Below are 27,724 nucleotides of genomic sequence, written 5' to 3' on the forward strand. Positions count from 1 at the left end.
TTTGTCCTCCTGCGCCGTTCCCAGGCACCTCCTCACCGGTCCCGCCACCCTGCCTCCCCAGCAACGGGGGCCCGTCCCTTTAAGGCTTCCAAAAAGCGCTCGCCAAAAAAAAAAAAAAAACAAAACCGCTCCGGTTTCTCTCCACCCGCCGGGAGCCGGGGGGAGGGGCGCTCGGGTCCCGCCGGGCCGGGGCTTGTATCTTACCCCCTTCACAAGGCGCTGGGTTCTTGCAGGTGTGGATGTGGTCTGGATGTTGTCCTGTGTCCTGTGGTCTCTATTTTAGGAAGATTTTTCTTTGTTATATTTTCATAGCTCTATGTGTTTTTGGGAGGAGATTTCCACTGCTCTACTCACGCCGCCATCTTGGCTCCGCCTCTGTATTATCATATTTTTAATACCACTTTTATTTTTCCCATGTTATAAACTTGCATTTTTGACATCCTTTTCTCTCTGAAAGGGACTTAGCTATACATACATTTTCCATAAATGATTTAAGATGTGTTCTTTGCAGAAAAGATGACTAAGTTCACTAAGAATTCCACACAATTTACTCCCCCCTCAATTCTGTTAAAAATTTCATCTAAAGTTTCATGAGCCTCTGGAAAACCTTCCTCTTCTCTGTTGTATGTCATTCTTCCAAGAATTAAGACCTGTAGGATCTAATATGAATTAAAAATTACAACCTGAAATATGACTTCATTTTTGCAATCACAGATTTATCATTTGAGTAAAATTACTAGTGTGGGTTTTTTTGTTTTTTGAGGTTAGAGCAGGGTGGACGTAGAGATAGAAGATTATCTTTATGATTTAAGAGATATCCTTATCCTCCTTGACAAAAGTGAGCCAATAGATTGCAGTTACATTTTTTAATGAAGAATTGTTTGGTGTTTTTGAAGAAAGTAGTTTTTTTCCCAGATACTGGTATCCATAGCAGATATATTGACATAATTATGACATACAGCTCTGTTACAATTAGGCCATTCAATTTTGGACATTATTAATGTCCATTAAATTTCAGTTACAGAGTTCCCACTGAAGCCACAGTTGTTTATTGACCCTTGCTTTCACTGAGCTATGTTCTGGTCTTCTAATGAGGAATACTTGTAGTTACTATGAAGGCATGTTTAACACGCAGTCTTTGTAAAAATGTGTAGGACCATACTTTTAAAGCACCTTTTTTGCCTGAGGGAAGGCATTGGGTGAATTATGTGAATTGCACTGTGTGGCAATTTGTAGAAGTGAAATAAATGTTAGTAAATAGTGTTAAAACCTTAAAATACCTTAATACCTTTACTTGAGGAGATAGGGCTTTACATTATTAAAACAAATATTCTAAGCATTTTATAAAATTATTCAAATTATAGTTTGGTTGCAATTTTGTCAAATAAGGAATATGTTATTAAATAAAAACAAAACATTTTGGCAAAGTTTCCCCAAAATTCTTTTTGAAGTATCCTTTCATGTCACCCATTATGAGGTTTGAGTTATACATGCACTAACTTTAATGGTATTTCAGGGGTGAAGTTTAGGGGATATTTGGCAGCTTTAGGTGTACGAAGTCTGCGCTATAACCTTTGAATGAATGGTAACAGAAGACTTGGGTCTTCAATTATCAGTTTAAAAAAAGATACTGGGTATGAAGATCAGAAAATTCTTGATTGAAATATCCTAAATATTTATTAGGAGCCACTCATATGTTGATTTTAATAGTGACATTTAATGTCAACTTGTTTTTCTGATTTATATTAATCATAAGGAACCCTCCACAACTTTATGTATGTTGATAATAGTCTGAAACAGACTGAAACCTGTATTGAAACATTTTTATTCATATTTTTACCATCCATGATGGTGAGGAAGGTCAGTTACTTAACACTAGTTGATAGCAGTGGAGATTTTTGGTTACAGAATAGCACTGGAATGCTAGTGCCAATTTTCAAGCATTGTACAGCTCCCTTTAACCCTTTCTTCTGTCTAAGGGGTGTTCTTATAAGCTGCTTCCACACCCTTTATTTAGTGTCCACTTTCTTTTATCAAATAAAGAGGATCACATAATTAAATTATTGTGGCTTTATACCCTTAGTTTCTTTGAGATTTGTAAGATAAGCACTATATTTAAATTATCTTACTACTGATCAATGGGAGAGAGGGTTAGACAACATGTTTAAAAATTATAGGAAAGAAGCATGATTTTAGAAACCAGAATGAGAATTCAGTATATAGATCTTAAATCATTCTTTCTCAAAGTAGAATCACATCTTAGAGGTAGATCAAAATAGGTAGTGATGTGGTTTGAAAAAGTGATTTAACATGGTAGCATAATTTTCTACTGGAAAAGTTAAAAGATTCTGTTTTATAATACAATCCATGAGAGTAAAATTCAATAACTGGTGATAAGGAGAGTTTACAGATCCTCAACTGAGAAAGGGGGCAAAATTTTTTTATGTTTAGCAGAATAGGACTTAAGTTTTTAAAATGTTTAGAAATACTGCCTTAAATTTGTCCGGATGTTTTCTGCCATTAACTGTTACCTCCCTCCCATTTCTCCCAGGTCTAATAAGATTCCTTTTAAGGGCTTAACAATAGTGGATAACAGTAGAGAATAATTACTTCAAGTAGATCCTTCAGATATCTCTACTGGGCAGGTGATTTTTATGTCACAAGAACTCCATATTGAAACTACCAGCTGAGGTAAATGTGGGCAGTAATTGCTAAACAGTACACTAGGGGACCTCAGAGGCAAAACGTGCCTCAAGACCAACTCTAAGAGCCGGAATAAGACCCAATAGACAGGAGACCAGATACACTGGGCTTTGAGTCACCCTTCAAATTAAAGCGCTTCCCTATTTTTCTGTTTGCTTGTTTTTTTAATTCAGTTATTTGTAGAAGATGTTACTAGGGGAAGGAAATAATTCCACTGTCTTTAAAAAAAATAATTTGGTTAACCATTGAGGAACATTCCCACAAATAACACTGTTTTTCATTTTATGATTGGCATACTGAGTTTGGGAAATTTTATTTTTCTAAAGAGCTTTCAATCTCTATTCTGCATGAAACTGATGTCATTGTTTTACTTACCATCCTTTAAATAAATTGTGGAAAAGTTAGAAACTGAATTAAAACCTCTCACTTGGGATATTTTAACAGTAGATATATATTGGATACATAGATATTTACACACAACACACACAGACTGTAACTTTAGGAGAATGACAAAATTTCTAAAGAGAGGGTACTCTGTTTGGGTAGAATAGCCTATGACTGAGATACTGTCATTCTTTCCCCAGGGCTAAGGGTACTGTTGGCCCCTCATTTTTAGACTGGATGGTTGAAAAGAAAACTAGTATAAAAACAGGAAAGATGTCATTTCTAAAGTTTACTGCCACCATTCTTTTACTTTTTATACTGAAAAATAAGTTCCCTCAGAGAAGTATAATTTTTAAAAAATCTCTAATTCAGAGGCTATTGTATATAAGGGTAACAATAAAATTTGCCCCAGTGTTCTATTCCTGGGTGAAATACCTTGCTATCCTTAGTTTAGACATAACCTTCCCAAATATTTTCTTTTTTCTTTTCAATTAAGGTATCATTGATATACACTCTTATAAAGGTTTCACATTAAAAACAAAGGGTTACTACATTCACCCATATTATCAAATCCATCTCCATACCCTCTTACAGTCACTGTCCCTCAGTGTAGTAAGATGCTACAGATTCACTATTTGCCTTCTCTGTGCTACACTGTCTTCCCTATGATCCCCCCTGACATCATGTGTACTAAACATAATACCCTTCAATCCCCTTCTCCCTCCCTCCCCACCGACCCTCCCCCACCCCTCCCCTTTGGTAACCACTAGTCCCTTCTTAGAATCTGTAAGTCTGTTGCTGTTTTGTTCCTTTAGTTTTGCTTCATTGTTATACTCCACAAATGAGGGAAATCATTTGGCACTTTCTCCACCTGGCTTATTTCACTAAGCATAATATCCTCCAGGTCTCTCCATGTTGTTGCAAATGGTAGAATTTATTTGTTTCTTATGGCTGAATAGTATTCCATTGTATATATGTACCACTTCTTTATCCATTCATCTACTGATGGACACTTAGGTTGTTTCCATATCTTGGCTACTGTAAATAGTGCTGCGATAAACATAGAGGTGCATATGTCTTTTTGAATCTAAGAACTTGTATTCTTTGGGTAAATTCCTAGGACTGTAATTTCCGGGTCACATGGTATTTCTATTTTTAGTTTTTTGAGGGACCTTCATATTGCGTTCCACAATGGTTGAACTAGTTTACATTCCCACCAGCAGTGTAGGAGGGTTCCCCTTTCACCATATCCTCACCAGCATTTGTTATTCCTGGTCTTTTTGATGATAGCCATCCTAACTGGTGTGAGGTGATATCTCATTATGGTTTTAATTTGCATTTTCCTGATAATTAGCAATGTGGAGCATCTTTTCATTTTCTTGATAATTAGCAATGTTGGTCATCTGAATTTCTTCTTTAAAGAAGTATCTGTTCATATCCTCCGCCCATTTTTTAATCGGATTTTTGCTTTTTGGGTGTTGAGGCTTGTGAGTGCTTTATGTATTTGGATGTTAACCCCTTGTGAGATTTGCCATTTACAAATATCTTCTCCCATACTGTGGAATGCCTTTTGTTCTGCTGATGGTATCCTTTGCTGTACACAAGCTTTTTAACTTGATGCAGTCCCATTTGTTCATTTTTTAGTTTGTTTCCCTTGCCTGAGAAGATGCATTCAGGAAAAAGTTGCTCATGTTTATATTCAAGAGATTTTTGCCTATGTTTTCTTCTAAGAGTTTCATCATTTCATGACTTACATTCAGGTCTTTGATCCACTTTGAGTTTACTGTTGTGCATGGGGTTAGACAATAATCCAGTTTGATTTTCTTGCATGTAACTGTCCAGTTTTGCAACACCAGCTGTTGAAGAGGCTGTCATTTCCCCATTGTATATCATGGCTCCTTTATCATATATTAATTGACCATATATGCTTGGGTTTGTATCTGGGCTCTCGAGTCTGTTCAATTGGTCTGTGGGTCTGCTCTTGTGCCACTACCAAATTGTCTTGATTACTGTGGCTTTGTAGTAGAGCTTGAAGTCAGGGAACGTAATTCCTCTTTATTCTTCCTTCTCAGGATTGCTTTGGCTATTCGTGGTCTTTTGAGGTTTCATATGAATTTTAGAACTATTTTTTCTAGTTTGTTGATGAATGCTGTTGGTATTTTGACAGGAATTGCACTGAATCTGTAGATTGTTTTAGGCAGGATGGCCATTTTGACAATATTAATTCTTCTTATCCATGAGCACGGAATGTGTTTCCATTAATTGATGTCTTCTTTAATTTCTCTCCTGAGTGTCTTGTAGTTTTCAGAGTATAGGTCTTTCACTTCCTTGGTTAGGTTTATCCCTAGGTATTTTATTCTTTTTGATGCAATTGTGAATGGAATTGTTTTCCTGATTTCTCATTTTGCTAGTTCATCATTAGTGTATAGGAATGCAACAGTTTTCTGTGTAATAATTTTGTATCCCACAACTTTGCTGAACTCAGATATTAGATCTAGTAGTTTTGGAGTGGATTCTTTAGGGGTTTTTATTTACAATATCATGTCATCTGCAAACAGGGACAGTTTGACTTTTTCCTTGACAATCTGGATACCTTTTATTTCTTTGTGTTGTCTGATTTCCATGGCTAGGACCCCAGAACTATGTTGAATAAAAGTGGGGAGAGTGGGCATCCTTATCTTGTTCCTGATCTTAAAGGAAAAGCTTTCAGCTTCTCACTGTTAAGTATGATGTTGGCAGTGGGTTTGCCATATATTGCCTTTATTGTGTTGAGGTACTTGCCCTCTATACCCATTTTGTTGAGAGTTTTTATCATAAATGGATGTTGAATTTTGTCGAATGCTTTTTCAGCATCTATGGAGATGATCATGTGGTTTTTGTCCTTTTTGTTAATGTGGTGGATGATGTTGATGGATTTTCAAATGTTGTACCGTCCTTGCATCCCTGGGATGAAACCCACATGATCATGATGGAGATCTTTTTGATGTATTTTTGAATTCTGTTTGCTAAAGTTTTGTTGAGTATTTTTGCATCTGTGTTCATCAGGGATATTGGTTTGTAATTTTATTTTTTGTGGAGTCTTTGCCTAAGAGTGATGTTGGCCTTTTAGAATGAATTGGCAGTATTCTCTCCTCTTCTATTTTTTAGAAAACTTTAAGGAGGATGGGTATTAGGTCTTCACTAAATGTTTGATAAAATTCAGTGGTGAAAGCATCTGGGTCAGGAATTTTTGTTCTTAGGTAGTTTTTGATAACCTGTTTAATTTCCTTGCTGGTAATTGGTCTATTTAGATTTTCTGTTTCTTCATGGGCCTTGGAAGGTTGTATTTTTCTAGAAAGTTTTCCATTTCTTCTTGGTTATCTAGTTTGTTAGCATGTAATTTTTCATAGTATTCTCTCATAATTCTGTGTATTTCTATGGTGTCCATAGTGATTTTTCCTTTCTCATTTCTGATTCTGTTTATATGTGTAGATGTAGACTCTCTTTTTTTCTCAATAAGTCTGGCTAGGGGTTTACCTATTTTGTTTATTTTCTCAAAGAACCAGCTCCTGGTTTAATTGATTCTTTCTATTGTTTTATTCTTCTCAAAGTTAGTTTTTCTGCTCTAATCTTTATTCTGTCCCTTCTTCTACTGACTTTGTGCCTCATTTGTTCTTCTTTTTCTATTTTTATTCATTGTGAGTTTAGACTGCTTATATGGTATTGTTCTTCTTTCCTGAGGTAGGCCTGTATTTTCAACATACTTCCCTGTTAGCACAGCCTTTGCTGCATTATTGTTGTCATTTGTCTCCATATATTGCTTGATCTCTGTTTTTATTTGGTCATTGATCCATTGATCATTTAGGAGCATGTTACCAAGCCTCCATGTTTTTGTGGGCTTTTGCGTTTTCTTTGTGTAATTTATTTCTAAATTCATACCTTTGTGATATGAGAAGCTGGTTGGTACAATTTCAATCTTTTTGAATTTACTGAGGCTTTTTGTGGCCTAGTATATGATCTATTCTTGAAAATGTTCTATGTGCACTTGAGAAGAATGTGTATCCTGTTGCTTTTGGATGGAGTGTTCTGTAGATGTCCATTAGATCCATCTGTTCTAATATGTTATTCAGTGCCTCTACTTCTTTACTTATTTTCTGTCTGCTTGATCTGTCCCTTGGAGTGAGTGCTGTGTTGAAGTCTTCTAAAATGAATGCATTGCATACTATTTCCCCCTTTTAATTCTGTTAGTATTTGTTTCACATATGTGGGTGCTCCTGTGTTGGGAGCATAGATATTTATAATGGTTATATCTCCTTATTGGATTGACCCCTTTATCATTATGTAATGTCCTTCTTTGTCTCTTGTGGCTTTCTTTGTTTTGAAGTCTATTTTGTCTGATACAAGTACTGCAACTCTTGCTTTTTTCTCCTTATTAGTTGCATGAAATATCTTTTTCCATCCCTTTACTTTCAGTCTCTGTATGTCTTTAGGTTTGAAGTGAGTCTCTTGTAGGCAGCATATTATTGAGTCTTGTTTTTTATCCATTCAGTGACTCTATATCTTTTGATTGGTGCATGCAGACCATTTACATTTAGGGTGATTATCGATAGGTGTGTACTTATTGCCATTACAGGCTTTAGATTCGTGGTTACCAAAAGTTCAAGGGTAATTCCCTTACTATCTAACAGTCTAATTTAACTCATTTAGTATGCTATTACAAACACAATCTAAAGGGTTTTTTACTTTTTCTCCTCCTTTTTCTTCCTCCTCCATTCTTTATATATTAGGTATCATATTCTGTACTCTTTGTGTATCCATTGATTGACTTTGTGGGTAGTTGATTTGGTTTTGCGTCTGCGTAGTAATTAATTATTCTACTTTGCTGTGGTTTTATTTTCCTTGTGACAGCTATTTAGCCTTAGGAATACTTCCATCTATGGCACTCCCTCCAAAATGCACTGTAGATGTAGTTTGTGAGAAGTAAATTCTCTCAGCTTTTGCTTATCTGGAAATTGTTTAATCCCTTCTTCAAATTTAAATGATAACCTTGCTGGGTAGAGTATTCTTGGTTCAAGGCCCTTCTGCTTCATTGCATTTAATACATCATGCCAGTCTCTTCTGGCCTGTAAGGTTTCTGTTGAGAAATCTGATGATAGCCTGATAGATTTTCCTTTGTATGTGATCTTTTTTCTCTCTCTAGCTGCTTTTAAAAGTCTGTCTTTATCTTTGATCTTTGCCATTTTAATTATTATATGTCTTGATGTTGTCTTTCTTGGGTCCCTTGTGTTGGGAGATCTGTGCACCTCCATGGCCTGAGAGACTATCTCCTTCCCCAGATTGGGGAAGTTTTCATCAATTACCTACTCAGTGACACTTTCTATCCCTTTTTCTCTCTCTTCTTCTTCTGGTACCCCTGTAATTCAAATATTTTTCCATTTGGATTGGTCACACAGTTCTCTCAATATTCTTTCATTCTTAGAGATCCTTTTTCTCTCTGTGTCTCAGCTTCTTTCTATTCCTCTTTAATTTCTATTCCATTTATTGTCTCTTCTACTGCATCTAATCTGTTCTTAAATCCCTCCATTGTAAGTTTTATTTCAGTTATGGAATTGCTTAGTGATTGAATCTCCTTCTTAAATTTGTTCCCAAGTTCTTGAATATTTTTTTGTACCTCCTTGAGCATGTTTATGATTTTTATTTTGAACTCTCTTTCAGGAAGAGTGGTGAGTTCACTCTCATTTGGCCCTTTTTCTGGGGTTTGCAAAATTTTGGTCTGAACTAGGTTCCTTTGACGTTTCATATTTCTATGTGGTGCCCTCTAGTGCCTAGAAGCTCTAGTCTCTGGAGCTTCTCAGCCCCTGGAGTGAGGTTGAGGGTCACAGGGGAGTGGCACTGGTGCCTTGGTGGAGGAAAGAGCTGTTTCCTGATTCCAAGCTGCAGTGCCTGTCTCCAGTGTCAGGCAGTGGGCCTATCACACATGTGGAAGCCTCTGTGCTTTGTGTCTCTAGCTGTTGTAGGCGGCGCCCCCCTCTGACTGGCCTGACGCCAGCTCAATGACTGCCGGTTTGCAATCCAGTGCTGGCAGGCCAGGAGAAGGCTGTGTGTCATAGTGGGGGGCCTCAATGCTGAGTAGCCTTCCAGGGCTGTGGAGCGCCTGAAGCTCCTCAAAGTTTTCAACCTGTTGGGCAGAGTATGCCCAGACAACCTTGTCCACCTATCCCTTTTCCTGCACAGCAATCTCCATGCAAACCCCACCCCTTCAGCAACCCTCTCGCTGCTAGGAAGTCTCTCAGACCACCCACCTTTCCTTTGTCCCAGAGTGGCCAGATATGGATCCCTGTCCTACACAAATGTCTGGAATCTCAGTCTCTCAAGCACTCTGCCTGTCCCAGCTCCCCAACCCCACCAACCTCCAGAGCACCACACAATGTAGGTTTGTGTTCCAAAGCAGATCTCCAGGGCTGGGTGTTCAGCAGCAGTTCTAGGCTTCCACCCCCTCCCCAATCTGTTTGTCTTCCTCCTGCCGGTGAGCTTGGGTGGGGGAAGGGTTTGGGTCCTGCAGGATAAAGGCTTTGGCATGTTACCCTGTTTCCTGAGGTCTGCTCTGTTCACCAGGTATATGCAGTCTGGTGCAGACTTCTTTCCTGTTGTTGTTTTAGAGTTAGTTGTATTAACTATATTTTCATACTATACATGTTTTCTGAGGAGTTCTCTGTCTCACCTCTCATCCTGCCATCTTTTTCTGTGTTTTTGAATTGGTGGGACCTTAGACTATGAATTAAGACTATTCTTCCTTTCTGATGTATGCACATGATGCTGTATCGCACAAATTTAATTTCAGTTTCATTCACTTCAATTTATTTTTTTGTTTCCCTAGTTACTACTGCTATTTTTTGTTTTATGGTTTGTTCTGTCTCGTTTTTTGTTTGTTTTTGTTTTCTTCTTTCTCCATTCCTATGGGTTACTTTTTTATATTTTTTGAATTATATTTTGATTTACCTAATATTTTTGAGTTTAATAACTTAGCTCATGGTTGCTTTATATATTACTTTTATATAAATATCACTTCTCACAGTCTACTGGTATCATTTTTTTCTTTTTTTAGTTGAAGTATTATTGATGTACAATCATATGGTGATGTCAAATATTCAACACAATAGTTCAACCGTATTATTAAATCTTCATCCCTTCCAGTGCAGTTACTATCTGTAGATGCATAGAAAGATGTCACAGAATAATTAACTATATTCTCTGTGCTTTACTACTATCTCTGTGCTTTACTACTATCCCTGTGACCAACATATATTATGATTGAGAATTTTTGTGCCCCTTTATCTCCCTCACCTTCTTCATCCACCTACCACAACCCCTTCCCCATGGTAACCACCAGTCACTTCTCAGTGTCTGTGAGTCTACTGCTGTTTTGTTCATTCTGTTTTGTTTTGGGTTTTTTTGTTTGTATATTCTGCAAATAAGTGAAATCATTGTATTTGTCATTTGCCATCTAGCTAATTTCACTGAGTATAATAACCTCTAGATCCATCCATGTTTTTGCAAATGGCAGGATTTCTTTTATTTTTTTATAGCTGAAAAATATTCCATTGTATATGAGTATCACATCTTTATCCATTCACCTATTGATGGACACTTAGGTTGCTTCCATAGCTTGGCTATTGTAAATAATGTGGCAATAAACAAAAGGATGCATATATCTTTTCAAATCAGGGATTTTGTTTGCTTTGGGTAAATTCCCAGATACGGAATTACTGGGTCAAATGGTATCTCTATTTTTTGCTTTTTTACGAAATTGCATACTCTTTTTCACAGCAGTTGTACTGATTTAAATTCCCACCAACAGTGTAGAAGAGTTCCCATTTCTTTGTCCTTGCCAAGACTTATTTCTCATTTTTTGGGTATTAGCCATTTTGAGTGGTGTGGTATAGTATCTCATGGTAGTTTTGATTTTTGTTTCCCTGATGATTAGTGACGTGGAGCATCTTTTCATGTGCCTATTGGCCATCTGTATTTCTTTTTTGGAGAAATGTCTATTCAAGTCCTCCAACCATTTTTGAATTGTGTTATTGGTTTTATTGGTGTTGAGGCTAATGAGTTTTTTATATATATTGGATGTTAACACCTTATTGGATAAATAATGAATATATTCTCCCATATTGTAGGTTGCCTTTTGTTCTGCTGATGGTGTCCTTTGCTGTACAGAATCTTTTTTTTTTTATTTTGGTATCATTAATCTACAGTTACATGAAGAACATTATGTTTATTAGGCTCCCCCCTTCACCAAGTCCCCCCCACATACCGCTTCACAGTCACTGATCATCAGTGTAGTAAGATTCTGTAAAATCACTACTTGTCTTCTCTGTGTTGTACAGCCCACCCCATGCCCCTCACACAGTATACATGCTAATCATAATGCCCCCTTTCTTTTTCCTTGCCCTTGTCCCTTCCCACCCATCCTCCCCAGTCCCTTTCCCTTTGGTAACTGTTAGTCCATTCTTGGGTTCTGTGATTCTGCTGCTGTTTTGTTCCTTCAGTTTTCCTTGTTCTTATACTCCACATATGAGTGAAATCATTTGGTACTTGTCTTTCTCCACCTGGCTTATTTCACTGAGCATAATACCCTTTAGCTCCATCCATGTTGATGCAAATGGTAGGATCTGTTTTTTTCTTATGGCTGGGTAATATTCCATTGTGTATATGTACCACATCTTCTTTATCCATTCATCTACTGTTGGACATTTAGGTTGCTTCCATATCTTGGCTATTGTAAATAGTGCAGTGATAAACATAGGGGTGCATTTGGCTATTGTAAATAGTGCAGTGATAAACATAGGGGTGCATCTGTCTTTTTCAAACTGGAGTGCTGCATTCTTAGGGTAAATTCCTAGAAGTGGAATTCCTAGGTCAAATGGTATTTCTATTTTGAGCATTTTGAGGAACCTCCATACTGCTTTCAACAATTGAACTAATTTACATTCCCACCAGCAGTGTAGGAGGATGCTGTAAAATCACTACTTGTCTTCTCTGTGTTGTACAGCCCACCCCATGCCCCTCACACAGTATACATTCTAATCATTATGCCCCCTTTCTTTTTCCCTGCCCTTGTCCCTTCCCACCCATCCTCCCCAGTCCCTTTCCCTTTGGTAACTGTTAGTCCATTCTTGGGTTCTGTGATTCTGCTGCTGTTTTGTTCCTTCAGTTTTCCTTGTTCTTATACTCCACATATGAGTGAAATCATTTGGTACTTGTCTTTCTCCACCTGGCTTATTTCACTGAGCATAATACCCTTTAGCTCCATCCATGTTGATGCAAATGGTAGGATCTGTTTTTTTCTTATGGCTGGGTAATATTCCATTGTGTATATGTACCACATCTTCTTTATCCATTCATCTACTGTTGGACATTTAGGTTGCTTCCATATCTTGGCTATTGTAAATAGTGCAGTGATAAACATAGGGGTGCATCTGTCTTTTTCAAACTGGAGTGCTGCATTCTTAGGGTAAATTCCTAGAAGTGGAATTCCTAGGTCAAATGGTATTTCTATTTTGAGCATTTTGAGGAACCTCCATACTGCTTTCAACAATTGAACTAATTTACATTCCCACCAGCAGTGTAGGAGGATGCTGTAAAATCACTACTTGTCTTCTCTGTGTTGTACAGCCCACCCCATGCCCCTCACACAGTATACATTCTAATCATTATGCCCCCTTTCTTTTTCCCTGCCCTTGTCCCTTCCCACCCATCCTCCCCAGTCCCTTTCCCTTTGGTAACTGTTAGTCCATTCTTGGGTTCTCCTTTCTCCACAACTTTGCCAACATTTGTTGTTGATTATCTTTTCGATGATGGCGATCCTTACTGGTGTGAGGTGATATCTCATTGTGGTTTTAATTTGCATTTCTCTGATGACAAGCTATGTGGAGCATCTTTTCATGTGTCTGTTGGCCATCTGAATTTCTTCTTTAGAGAACTGTCTTTTCAGCTCCTCTGCCCATTTTTTATCTGGATTATTTGCTTTTTGTTTGTTGAGGTGTGTGAGCTCTTTATATATTTTGTATGTCAACCCTTTATTGAATCTGTCATTTATGAATATATTCTCCCATACCTAGGATACTTTTTTGTTCTATTTATGGTGTCCTTTGCTGTACAGAAGCTTTTCAGCTTGATATAGTCCCACTTGTTCATTTTTGCCTTTGTTTCCCTTGCCCAGGGAGGTATGTTCATGAAGAAGACACTCATGTTTATGTCCATGAGATTTTTGCCTATATTTTTTTCTAAGAGTTTTATGGTTTCATGGCTTACATTCAGGTCATTGATCAATTTCGAATTTACTTTCGTGTATGGGGTTAGACAGTGATCCAGTTTCATTCTCTTACATGTAGCTGTACTGTTTTGCCAGCACCATCTGTTGAAGAGACTGTCATTTCCCCATTGTATGTCCGTGGCTCCTTTATCGTATATTAATTGGGCATATATGTTTGGGTTAATGTTTGGAGTCTCTGTTCTGTTCCACTGGTCTGTGGCTCTGTTCTTGTGCCAGTACCAAATTGTCTTGATTACTGTGGCTTTGTAGTAGAGCTTGAAGTTGGGGAGCGAGAACCCCCCCCACTTTATTCTTCCTTCTCAGGATTGCTTTGGCTATTCAGGGTCTTTGGTGGTTCCATATGAATTTTTGAACTATTTGTTCCAGTTCATTGAAGAATGCTGTTGGTAATTTGGCATCGAATCTGTATGTTGCTTTGGGCAGGATGGCCATTTTGACGATAATAATTCTTCCTAGCCAGGAGCATGGGATGAGTTTCCATTTGTTAGTGTCCTCTTTAATTTCTCTTAAGAGTGTCTTATAGTTTTCAGGGTATAGGTCTTTCACTTCCTTGGTTAGGTTTATTCCTAGGTATTTTATTCTTTTTGATGCATTTGTGAATTTAATTGTTTCCTTGATTTCTCTTTCTATTAGCTCATTGTTGGTATATAGGAAAGCCACAGATTTCTGTGTGTTAATTTTGTATCCTGCAACTTTGCTGAATTTCGATATTAGTTCTAATAGTTTTGGAGTGGAGTCTTTAGGGTTTTTTATGTACAATATCATGTCATCTGCAAATAGTGACAGTTTGACTTCTTTACCAATCTGGATTCCTTGTATTTCTTTGTTTTGTCTAATTGCCATGGCTAGGACCTCCAATACTATGTTGAATAACAGTGGAGAGAGTGGGCATCCCTGTCTTGTTCCCAATCTCAGAGGAAAAGCCTCTCACTGTTCAGTATGATGTTAGCTGTGGGTTTATAATATATGGCCTTTATTATGTTGAGGTACTTGCCCTCTATGCCCATTTTGTTGAGAGTTTTAATCATGAATGGATGTTGAGTTTTGTTGAATGCTTTTATAGTATCTAAGGAGATGATCATGTGGTTTTGTCCTTCTTTTTGTTGATGTGTTGGATGATGTTGATGGATTTTCGAATGTCGTACCATTCTTGTATCCCTGGGATGAATCCCACTTGGTCATGGTGTATGATCCTTTTGATGTATTTTTGAATTCGGTTTGCTAATATTTTGTTGAGTATTTTTGCATCTACGTTCATCAGGGACATTGGTCTGTAGTTTTCTTTTTTGGTTGGGTCGTTGCCTGGTTTTGGTATTAGGGTGATGTTGGCTTCATAGAATTAGTTTGGAAGTATTCCTTCCTCTTCTATTTTTTGGAAAACTTTAAGGAGAATGGGTATTATGTCTTCTCTGTATGTCTGATAAAATTCTGAAGTAAATCCATCTGGCCCGGGGGTTTTATTCTTGGGTAGTTTTTTTATTACCACTTCAATTTCATTGCTGGTAATTGGTCTGTTTTGATTTTCTGTTTTCTTTCTGGGTCAGTCTTGGAACGTATTTTTTCTAGGAAGTTGTCCATTTCTCCTAGGTTTTCCAGCTTGTTAGCATATAGGTTTTCATAGTACTCTCTAATAATTCTTTGTATTTCTGTGGGGTCCATCATGATTTTTCGTTTCTCGTTTCTGATTCTGTTGATGTGTGTTGACTCTCTTTTTCTCTTAATAAGTTTGGCTAGAGGCTTATCTATTTTGTTTATTTTCTCAAAGAACCAGCTCTTGGTTTCATTGATTTTTTCTATTGTTTTATTCTTCTCAATTTTATTTATTTCTTCTCTGAACTTTATTATGTCCCTCCGTCTGCTGACCTTAGGTCTCATTTGTTTTTCTATTTCCAATTTCGATAATTGTGACATTAGACTACTCATTTGGAATTGTTCTTCCTTCTTTAAATATGCCTGGATTGGTATATACTTTCCTCTTAAGACTGCTTTCGCTGCGTCCCACAGAAGTTGGGGCTTTGTGTTGTTGTTGTCACTTGTTTCCATATATTGCTGGATCTCCATTTTAATTTGGTCATTGACCCATTGATTATTTAGGAGCATGTTGTTAAGCCTCTATGTGTTTGTGGCCCTTTTTGCTTTTTTTGTACAATTTATTTCTAGTTTTATACCTTTGTGGTCTGAAAAGTTGGGTTTTAGGATTTCAGTCTTTAGGAATTTACTGAGGCTGTTTTTGTGGCCTAATATGTGGTCTATTCTGGAGAATGTTCCATGTGCACTTGAGAAGAATGTGTATCCTGTTGCTTTTGGATGTAGAGTTGTATAGATGTCTATTAGGTCCATCTGTTCTAGTGTGTTGTTCAGTGCCTCTGTGTCCTTACTTATTTTCTGCCTGGTGGATCTGTCCTTTGGAGTGAGTGGTGTGTTAAAGTCTCCCAAAATGAATGCATTGCATTCTATTTCCTCCTTTAGTTCTGTTAGTATTTGTTTCAGATATGTTGGTGCTCCTGTGTTGGGTGCATATATATTTATAATGGTTATATCCTCTTGTTGGACTGAGCCCTTTATCATTATGTAATGTCCTTCTTTATCTCTTGTAACTTTCTTTATTTTGAGGTCTGTTTTATCTGATACTAGTATTGTAACACCTGCTTTTTTCTCCGTATTGTTTGCATGAAATATCTTTTTCCATCCCTTGACTTTTAATCTGTGCATGTCTTTGGGTTTGAGGTGAGTCTCTTGTAAGCAGCATATCAATGGGTCTTGCTTTTTTATCCATTCTATTAGTCTGTGTCTTTTGATTGGTGCATTCATTCCATTTACATTTAGGGTGATTATTGAAAGATATGTACTTATTGCCATTGCAGGCTTTAGATTCGTGGTTACCAAAGGTTCAAGGTTATCTTCTTTACTATCTTACTGTCTAACTTAACTCGCTTATTGAGCTATTATAAACACGGTCTGATGATTCTTTATTTCTCTCCCTTCTTATTCCTTCTCCTCCCTTCTTCATATGTTGGGTGTTTTGTTCTGTGCTCTTTTTAGGAGTGCTCCCATCTAGAGCAGTCCCTGTAAGATGCCCTGTAGAGGTTTTTTGTGGGAGGCAAATTCCCTCAACTTTTGCTTGTCTGGGAATTGTTTAATCCCTCCTTCATATTTAAATGATATTCGTGCTGGATACAGTATCCTTGGTTCAAGGCCCTTCTGTTTCATTGCATTAAATATATCATGCCATTCTCTTCTGGCCTGTAAGGTTCCTGTTGAGAAGTCTGATGATAGCCCGATGGGTTTTCCTTTGTAGGTGACCTTTTTTGTCTCTCTGGCTGCCTTTAATACTCTGTCCTTGTCCTTGATCTTTGCCATTGTAATTATTATGTGTCTTGGTGTTGTCCTCTTTGGGTCCTTTCTGTTGGGAGTTCTGTGTGCTTCCATAGTCTGAGCAACTATTTCCTCCCCCAGTTTGTGGAAGTTCTCAGCAATTATTTTTTCAAAGATACTTTATATCCCTTTTTCTCTCTCTTCTTCTGGTACCCCTATAATGTATATATTGTTCCTTTTGGATTGGTCACACAGTTCTCTTAATATTGTTTCATTCCTGAAGATCCTTTTATCTCTCTCTGTGTCAGCTTTTATGTGTTCCTGTCCTCTGTTTTATATTCCATCAATGGCCTCTTGCATCTTATCCATTCTGCTTATAAATGTTTCCAGAGATGGTTTCACTTCTGTGGTCTCCCTCTGGACGTCATCCCTTAGCTCTTGTATATTTCTCTGCATCTCCGTCAGCATATTTATGATTTTTATTTTGAATTCTTTTTCAGGATGGCTGGTTAGGTCTATCTTGTTCTCAGGTGTTGAGTCTGTGATTTTTGTTTGTCTCAGATTCTGCCTTTTCATGGCGATAGAGATAGTTTGCTGAGCTGGGGCGAGTAATGGCTGGGAGAACATCCCTTTTTGTTGGTTTGTGGCCTTCTTCTCCTGGGAGAACAGCAACCTCTAGCGGCTTGTGCTGGGCAGCTGCACGCAGATGGGGCCCTCTGATTCCTGCCCAGCCACTATTGAGCTTAGCTTCTTGTTTGCTGTGGGCGTGGCCTGCCTCGGGCTGCTGCTCTGATATGGCAGAGCCGCGTTGGAGGTGAAACGGCCAGGAGGCTGTTGGAGCCTCCAAGCCGCCCTGCTGCACAGGGTGTTAGGGTGCCCAGAGTTCCCTGGGATTCCCAGCGGCCTTCCTAAGTGTCCTGGAATGCTTCCATCCAGCTGTGGGGTCCCTGTCCCTTTAAGGCTTTCAAAAAGCACTCGCTTTTCTTTGTTCCCGGGGCGCTGGCTTCGAAGACCCGCTCACAGGTGTTACTGTCCTATTTCCCTAGTTTCCAGCACCCCATGCACACACTGTGTGTCTGCGCTCCAGTGCGGATGGCTAAGGCTGGGTGTTTAGCAGTCCTGGGCTCCCTCTCCCTCCCTGCACCGACTCCTCTTCTCCTGCTGGGAGCTGGGATGAGGGGTGCTCGGGTCCCACCAGGCTGCAGCTTGTATCTTACCCCCTTCGCTAGGCACTGGGTTCTTGCTGGTGTGGATGAAGTCTGGCTGTTGTCCTGTGTCTTCTGGTCTCTCTTTTAGGGAGAGTTGTATTTGTTCTATTTTCAAAAATATATGTGGTTTGGGGAGGAGATTTCCGCTGCTCTACTCGCTCTGCCATCTTGGCTCCGCCCTACAGAAGCTTTTTTGTTCAATATAGTCCCACTTGTTCATCTTGCTTCTGTTGCCCTATAAGATGTATCCAGGAAAAAATTGCTTATACTTATGTTCAAGAGATTTTTGCCTATGTTTTCTTCTAAGAGTTTTATGTTTTCATATCTTACCTTCAGGTCTTTGTTCCATTTCAAGTTTATTTTTGTGTATGGAGTTAGACAGTAATCCTGTATTGTTGTATTTCATGTAGGTGTTCAGTTTTCCCAACACCAGTTATTGAAGAGGCTGTCTTTTCCCCATTGTATATTCATGGTTACTTTATTGTATATTAAGTGACCATATATACATGGGTTTATATCTGGGCTCTCTGTTCTGTTACATTGGTCTGTGGGTATGTTCTTGTGCAATAGCATACTGTTTTGATTATTGTAGCTTTGTAGTGTAGCTTGAAGTCAGTATAATCCCCCATTTTATTCTTCTGTCTCAGGATTACTTTGGCTATTCGGGGTCTTTTTTGGTTCTATATGGATTTTAAAACTATTTGTTCTAGTTCATTGAAAAGTGCTGTTGGTATTTTGATAGGGATTTCATTGAATTTGTAAATTGCTTTGGGCAGGAAGGCCATTTTGTCAATGTTAATTCTTCCTAGCCATGAGCACAGGATAGATTTCCACTTACTGTATTTTCTTTAATTTCTTCGTGAGTGTCTTAGAATTTTCAAAATACACATGTTTCACATCCTTGGTTAGGTTTATTCCTAGGTAGGTTATTCTTTTTGTTGCAATTGTAAATGGAGTTCTCCTGATTTCTCTTTCTACTAGTTCATTGTTAGTATATAGGAATTCAACAGATTTAAGTGTATTAATTTTATACCCTGCAACTTTGCTGAATCCAGTTATTAGTTCTAAGAGTTTTTTGCTGGAGTCTTTAGAGTTTTTTATGTATAATATCAAGTCATCTGCAATTAGTGAAAATTTAACTTCTTTGTTACCAGTTTGGATGCCTTTTATCTCTCTATCTTGTCTGATTGACATACTGACCCCAGTACTACATTGAATAAAAGTATTGAGAGTGTACATCCTTGTCTTGTTCATGATCTTAGAGAAAAAAGCTTTCAGCTTTTTGCTATTAAGTATGGTGTTGGCTGTGGGTTTTTTGTATATGGCTTTTATTATGTTGAGGTACGTACCGTCTATACCCATTTTGTTGATAATTTCTATCATGAATGAATATTGAATTTTGTCAAATGCATTTTCAGCATCTATTGAGATGATGTATGTTTTTTATCCTTTTTGTTAATGTGGTGTATGATATTGACTGATTTGTGAATATTATACCTTCCTTGCATCCCTGGAATAAATCCCACTTGTTCATGATGGATGATCGTTTTGATGTATTTTTGAATTTGGTTTGCCATTATTTTTTTTGAATTTTTACATCTATGTTCATCAGGTATATTTGTCTATAATTGCCTTTTTTGTAGCACCTTTGCCTAGTTTTGGTATTAAAGTAATGCTGGTGCTGATATCATGTTTTTACCAATTCCAAGTGTAGAAATCTTATCTCCATTTACAACCCTTTACTATTTACCATTTACAATAATTGTTTTAAATATTTCCTCTGCATATATTTAGAACCACATCATTACAGTGTTACCATTTTTGTTATATCTCTTAAACATATTTTTGAAAACTCAGGAGAGGAAAAATTCATTGTATTCTTCTCCCCCACCCACACTTTTTTTTTTAACTCTTTCCATTTTTTTTTTTCTGGTGTTTCATGGTTCCTTCTTTTATCCTTTTCTTTTGTTTAGAGAACTTCCCTTAGCCAATATTTTAGGGTAGATCTGCTGCCAATAAACTCTCATAATTTTCTTTCATGTTGAAACATATTTTCCTTTTTATTCCTAAAGATTAGGCACAGGAATAAAGTGTGGCACAGGATTCTTTTGAAAGAGTCCTTGAAACACATTGCAAAACATTCCACTTCCTTCTGACTCCATGATTTCTCTTGAGAAAACTGCTGTTATTCTGGTTTTCTCGTATAGGTAAGTTTTTTTTCTGGCTGCTTTCAAGATGATTTTCCTTAGTGTTTAGTTTTCAGAAGTTTAATTATTATATGTCTTGTTATGGATATCTTTGACTTATCTTGTTCAGAGTTTGCTCAGCATCTTGAATCTCTGTATCTCTTGCCAAATGTGTCAGGGCTTCAGCCATAATTCCTTTCAGTGGTCTTTCAGCCCTGCCTTCTTTTTCCTCTTCTTCTAAGACTCTGTGGCACAAGTGTTAGGTCTTTTGTTATGGCACCATTGTTTTTTCCAGTATGTTTTTTTCACTGTTATTCTGATTGAGTAATCTCTTCTGTTCTGTCTTCCAGTTCACTAAACCTTCCTCCTGCCTTTCCATTCTCCTAAGAGCCTATTAACTGAGCTTTTTATTTTGATTATTTTTAAGTTCTAAGATTTACATTTAGTTCTTTACATATTCTGTTTCATTACTGAGCCTATTTCCTGAGGCTTTCTGTTTTTTAATTTGGCTCAGACTTGTTCATAATTGTTTATGAGATCATTTGTGTTGTGGTTGCTTTAAATATTTGATAATTCTAACATTTCTTCTATGTTGGTGTTGTCATTTCTTGATTGTGTCTATTCATCAAGTTTGAGATCTTCCTGGTTCTTGGTATACTGAGTAATATTTTATTGCAATCTGGCCATTTTTGTATTATATTGTTAGTTGCTGTATGTTATTTAAACCTTCTGTTTCAGGTGACTTTTTCTGACACTGCTCTGGCAAGAGAAAGAGTGCTCCTTTGTTACTGCCAAGTGGAGGCAGAAGGCCAATTTCCCCACTTGTCCTCTGTCAGCACCTGTTACTCTTGGGCAGTGGTGGGAGTGACCTTGTTACACTGGATGATGGTGTAAGTCCTGACACTGCAGTAGATCCCCTGTCACCACCAAGTGATGTGTGGAAAGGGCCTCTTATTACTGACTTGTGGAGGTGGACATCCAGGCTCCTTGCATGGTGGCACTGACACTGCAAAGGTACCTTAATACCTAACACTCAGGATGAAAGTCCTAACTCCCTAGTTGGTCTTCTCTGACACCAGCCAATCAGAGATACTGAGCACCTCATTACAACCTTGTGAGGGTGGAGGTTTAGGCACTCTACTTGGCCTCTGAGGCTGGAGGTCATAGTTTCTTCTGTGGAATTTGACTAAAGTAGAGCAGTTATTGTCTAAAAGTTTTCTGTCTTGCAGTGCTGCCCTGTCCTGGTTTTCTGGCAGAGAGGGCAGGGGCTGTTGTTGAGGTTATGTTTATGTGTGCCTATTTTTAGGTTGTTTTTGGGTTACCAGCTTCTACTGCTGCAAGTCTAGGATATCTGATGCTGAACAAAAACAGAGCACATTACTGCATCACTCCTCAGGACTCAATAGCCCTAACTTGTGTTCCTTTTCTCTACTGTCTAGAGTCTTATACTTGTCTTATACATAATATCTGTGGTTTTTAGTTGGATTTAGCAGGAAGAAGAGCAAAACATAGGTCTATTCCATCTTCCTCAAAGTAGAATGTGCTGTCAGCTCTTTTTTATAGGATGATCCACATAAATATCCTTGTAAGTTTTTTAATGATGACACATGCATCCTTTGCTGACTGCCTAGAAACCACACAAATAAGCACTTCGCAGTGTTGAGTCCAGCCTTCAGCCTTACATATAGAGATTAATTTTGTCAGTCCCTATGGTGTTTGAGTTCAAGGTGACTGATTCAGGCTAAAAATATTCATAAGAAGATGAAGTATACAATCAGACAACCAATTAATTCATAATGATTATAAAATTTTATTTCTGAAGGTTAGATAGTGTCTGGCTGGACAGTACATTCATAGTAAGTGGCGCTGAAGAAAGGATTGCTTAAATAGCCTCATAATAGCTTTCTTTTGGTATAATTTTGTTGCTTCCTGCTTCTTAAAGTGTTCACATTCAATGGAGAATAAACTATAATTTAGAATAGTATTTGGGGATTTACACAGTTCAGGATTTATCCATAGAGAATACTTTATTTCAGATTGACTTTATTTCAGACATTTGATGGCATCGAGCTCTTAGAACGCAGCTTATGAAGCTCCGCAGTAGGCACACTTGCCAGTGAGTTGTAACAGGTCCAGCTTTGTGCCCAGGCACCCTCACTCATAAACATTTCTTTGACACTGCCCGTTTCCTCTGTGATTTCTCCTTGCCTACAAACCTTCCTTGTGTAAACTCTTTTATTTGTATACATACTAGTGCCTTAAGGCAGTTTACTGTCAGGCTTGCTGTCTTAGGAGTCATTTTTTTATAATAATAGTTAATGCGGGGGCCATAGTCCCCTCCCGCCAACCCCTCTTCTCATGGTTGGGCTCTAAAAGGAAGCCCTGAAATGCAGATGTCAGCCTTTCTGGAGAGAGGGTACATAGTTTTCATCATATTCTCAAAGTAGTACATGACCCAAAAAATCATTATGAGCCACTAATACATGTTTTTGCTTTGTTCCATTGTGTATATATAGTTTAAATCTCTTACAAGCCACCTTACATTATTATCTACTGAAGGCTTATTATTATTATTGCCAATTTTTAGATACTTTCCTATAACTGAAGATATTAAAATTTGATTTTTTGTGTGTGTTCTTTACTTTTTACTTAATTATTCAGTTACCTAACTATGTATATATTTCGTCTTTGACATGCAGAAGTTTCATCATTTGAACACAAAGCAATTTATTGCTCTATCTTTTAGTTGTTACTTTTAACCGTCTTGTCCTAGACTGTTGTCCACAATACAGAAATACTACACAGTTTAACACTTGTGAATTGTTTTTTTTTTTTTTTTTGCTGAGACCACTGCAAAATTGAGCTTTGGCAAGAGGAAGGTGTTATATTCATGCGTCCTTTAATTTATATGGAACATAAAGCTTATTTCTCTAAAATTTCCCTTTTTCTCTATAAGTATATTGATTAAATTGTTTAATAAATACATTGAACATTTAAACAAAGAGAAAAGGTGTTCAAAAAAACAACAATCTTAATGTTAAAAAAGTTATGAAAGATACATTGTGTTTTTTTTTCAAATATTTTTTTCAGTTTTTCTGTATATACATACATCTTTGTGACTTTAATGTGTAGAATTTAGGTTGGTGTATTTAATGCAATGTTTTTTGCTTAGCTCGATCACTATATTCTTTCAGTATATAAAGCCTTTAATGCCCTGTCAATGCAGAAATAGGTTATTATTGCTGTTAGGATGGTCTTTTGACATTCTTCCAAGGTTCACTGAGCTGAGCAATGTGCCACCTTCAACAGTAGCCTAGAAGAACTAGAATTGCCATAGTGTTAAGTGTTGGGCACATTAGTGCCAATTGTGCCCAGCCTGCTTATAGTTTTATGACTCTCAGATTGCTCCCCATGTTACATTTTGTGATGGTTCTGAAATAGCTTGCACAGCAGATTCTCTATAATTCATTACTCAAACAGAAAAAAAACATTACTTCATAATGCATCTTAAGTATTTTATATCTACTGCCTAGATTCTTTAAGTGCACTACAGATGTGCTGTAACTAATAAGGCTTCTGCATTGATTTAAGAGAATCTCAAAAGAAGCTATACTAACTAGATGGAGAGCATCTTGGATAAAAAAGAATTGGAACTAATACTAAATAAGTAAAGACTATGGCTGTATTCCAAAACCCAAACTGGTTTTAAATACTGTTACAAGAGAGAAGGGATAGTCATTTACCATCAACAGTATTTACTGTTCCTATTCAATTAAATGACTTAGATTTTATGAACAAATATTACTACAAAAATTTTTCTTAATTTCTCACACTATTTTTATCTTTATATGTAGTTCTAGGCATAACACTGTTAATAATTACCCTACTTGTTTAAGAAAAGTAAAAATACTTAAGAATAGAGAATGCATATAAGTATATTATTTAAATGAGGAAAGTAGTGACTCCATTATTTGCACCTTTTCATAATTAAAGAAAATTTTTTAAATTGGGTGAAATATACGACTCATAATTTAATACACATAATTAACGAGGAACAGTGGTTAATTTTGAAAACATGTTAGTTTTAGCACCTTAAAAAATAAAAATATTCACAGACTTAATAATATTAGTCTTTTAAAAAATGCTGTAATTAGCTAATTTTCAAAAGCAACTATTGGACATTAAAATTTTATAAGTTGATGAAACAATTACAAAAATATTAATATTTCCAATATTCTTTCATCAGTGTTGTCTAAAACGGGTACCCACTTATGAAATAACACATACATCAAATCTGTTTCTTTTCAAAGTAACTCATAAAAGCAAATTCAGCATTATGTATTGTAGGCGAACCTTGTGGAGGCAATTTCACACATGTCTGCTGCTGCAGGAAATCTCACACACTTTTGTCAGCATTTGACTGACAGGCAACACTGTTTTATTTCCCTTAGTAGAAAAAGGAGGGTGTGTGGACATAACAATACCATAATAGTTTTGGACTATGATGACTATTTGAGGTTGTTTGAAAGATGAGATTCCCTTAAAATTATTGAATATGATTATGTATGTGGACTCTTAATAAATACTCACAGAACTGAATCTGAGGCAGCTTTCAAATCCAATGTAGATGTTTATAGCATTGTACATTACCTTGATTTATATGTTCATTTGGAAAATACTGTCAATTTGAAAAATATTCCTATCATGTGGAATGTACTTCTTAAAACTGTCCTGGTTCCTCTTTCTTTGTATTTCTTCTTAGCCTCCTTTGGATTGTCTCTTTTTACTTGCCCCTTAAAAATTGGTATTTCCTAAGATTCTGTTCTAGGGTCTCTTTCCATGCTACATATTCTAGATTATTCTTGCAGTTGTATCTACTGCCATGGTTTTCCCAGATGTCTTTCTTCTACTTGAACGTTCATTATCAACTTTCAACTTATCTACCCAATTCTCTACGTAACATCTCATAGATGTCCTAGGCAATCCAACAGCATGTTCAGCATTAAGCTTATCTCTTTCTCCTCACATTTCCAATCAACTCTCCCAAGGCAAAAAAAAAAGGAATACATATGCATATCCATATAGAATATGGACACATATATATGCAAATACATAAAGAGTGTGTGTGCTTCTCCTGTTTGGAAAGCCCATTACTAATAAATAGCAGATTTGGAATTTTTGTTCAAGTCCTGTGAATGTGAGCCCTCAGCTCAGAATGTACTCTCTATAATGTAAAGACTGTATTTTCTTAACCAGAATTTAAGATGTAGGGTCTGACAATATTTGAAGCCTAAATATGTTATTGCAGTTATACCACGTTGCTTTTTCATGTCCTTTATTAAGTCATTGGCACATGATAACACAAATAATGTAAAATTGTAATTATGATAAGTACAAGATATATATAGCATAAAGTATATATACGTACATTGTGTGTGTGATTTGATCCAGTTAGATCAGATAAATTTTCCCTTTCAAGTAATGATTAAATTCCATGTAAAGACTGAGTTATTCATTAAGGGGGATGGTACAGAGGGAGAATGGAGGAGTGTTCAGGGCACGTGTGATAGCTTACACCAAGTTCTGGTGGTGGGGAGGGTACACGCTATGTGTGAGCAGCTGTCTCTGTGTCAAGTGCAGTCTTGTACAGATTTTTCCCCCTCATTTTTTCCTTCCCCCTTTTTTGCTTCCTTATTCTAAAAAAAAATTCCTAAAATTTTCTTTAAAAAAAATTTATATTAAATAGACAGTAATAGAAAGCAAAATGTAATTGTTTTTCAAACTTTGTTGTAGACAATGATTTGGATTAGAGGAACCACAAGTTTTAAGGAACAAATATAGCCAGGACTTACCTGTAATGCAACACCCACAAACCTTTTCCTCTTTGGTGCTGCTTCTACTCTTATTATCTAAAACCACACCAGCATTTACAATGATAAACCAGGAAGTAAGTAAATCCTAAGTAGTAAGTTTCAAAATCTTTGCCTAAATTTAAAGTGATTAATTTTCTAAGTGCATTGTTTACTGTGAAGTTTAGTATGCCATGCAATGTGCCTTTGTTTGAGAATTAATTCAGGCTGTAGAAATTCTATTAGAATGTAAAGTGATTTTTGAACTACACTGAAGAACTCACTGGTCTGTGGTATTCTAACCTTGATAACTCTGTTTATTCTTTTGTTTTTTTATATTCACATGTATTATCCTTCAAAAGTAGTTCTGAAATTTTGGTCCTCAAAACACTTCTTCAAACTGCTCTTACCTGTTTCTTGAATAGTAAAATTATGTTCCAGGAATAGGATATTATTTTCAGTGTTTTATATCTTCCTTATAGGGTCTTTAAAAACTGAGTTCTTACCTGTTTTTCTTTACAGAAAGGGCTATTGCAAGACATGAAGTCCGAGAAATTGAGCAACGACATACAATGGATGGCCCTCGGCAAGACGCAGTTTTAGATGATGAAGAGGACATGGTGATCATTTATAACAGAGTCCCCAAAACTGCGAGCACCTCTTTTACCAATATTGCCTATGACCTGTGTGCAAAGAATAAATACCATGTTCTTCACATTAATACTACCAAAAATAATCCGGTGATGTCACTGCAAGATCAGGTAAACACTACTTGGGGAATAAATAAATGTTTTCTGACACTTCACATTCAAATTTTAGGACAAAATATGTGAAGGAATATATGTACTGATCCCAATGAATTATAAGTCTCTTGGGGGAAGGGACCAACCAAACTTTTCTATAATTTTACACTCTTCATAGTATTTGGTATGTTTCTTTGCATATAGTATGTATTCAAATGTTTGTGAAATAAATGCATTAATTAATAGCTTGAATTTTTAAAGAGATACTCTTTAAATATGGTAGGTATACTTAAATATGGAGTTAAGTATTTATACTGAAAATATGGATACTCTATAAATATGGATACTCTTTAGTATGTTATCCTTTTAAAAATATGAAATATTTTTAGCAAGATGCCCTGCAATAAAAATCATTATGTTTTCTCAGCTTAAGATAGAGAAATCTTTATTTGCTGAGTACCTGTAATCTATATGGCTCAATTTTGTGATTAGCCTCCTGAATTTCATCTTATCTTTACTAGTAATTTATCTGAATATTAGCTATAAACTCCTGGAGAACAGAGATTGTGGCGTATATTTTTAACATAATCTTGCTTTTAAGTTATCAAGAAACTTTAGATAAATGAATAGATAATTTTAAGAAATTTTTTAAAGAAAAGTAGAGGAAATTTTCTCATTAAGTGAAATTTACTCATGCCTTAGCAGTGGTAAGCACATATTTTCCCCGTATCTGGAGTTCTGGCTCAGATTATAAAGTTCTCTCTAAAGTGAAGAGAATGAGACTTGGCTCCCATAAGAAGAAAAAATAATATTTGAAAATACTGTCTAGCATCAAATACCAAATTGGGGTAGCCTTATTAGAAAGGTATTTGTAATAGTCATATAGTTAGAATGTATTTATCTGTTTGAAAACTGCTGAATTTTATTGTTGTAGAACTGACTGTTGATCCCACTATTTTGTATACCGATAATCCCTACACTGAAGCAAGGGAATACCATTGATTCACAAGATTAAGTTTCG

At 36.7% G+C, this 27,724-nt stretch overlaps 1 protein-coding gene across 2 annotated transcripts in view; it reads left to right on the forward strand.

Annotated features, from left to right (window-relative positions):
* Window positions 1-27,724, forward strand: part of HS2ST1 (heparan sulfate 2-O-sulfotransferase 1) — a 209,707-nt gene that overhangs the window by 132,485 nt on the left and 49,498 nt on the right. For both annotated transcript variants that reach the window (XM_037012498.2, XM_037012499.2), the window contains exon 2: window positions 26,483-26,721. In XM_037012498.2, coding sequence (XP_036868393.1) covers window positions 26,483-26,721 — 239 coding nt within the window. The remainder of the gene's footprint in view (window positions 1-26,482; window positions 26,722-27,724) is intronic.

The sequence above is a fragment of the Manis javanica genome, chromosome 4, assembly GCF_040802235.1.
Source record: "Manis javanica isolate MJ-LG chromosome 4, MJ_LKY, whole genome shotgun sequence".
Lineage (NCBI taxonomy): Eukaryota > Metazoa > Chordata > Mammalia > Pholidota > Manidae > Manis > Manis javanica.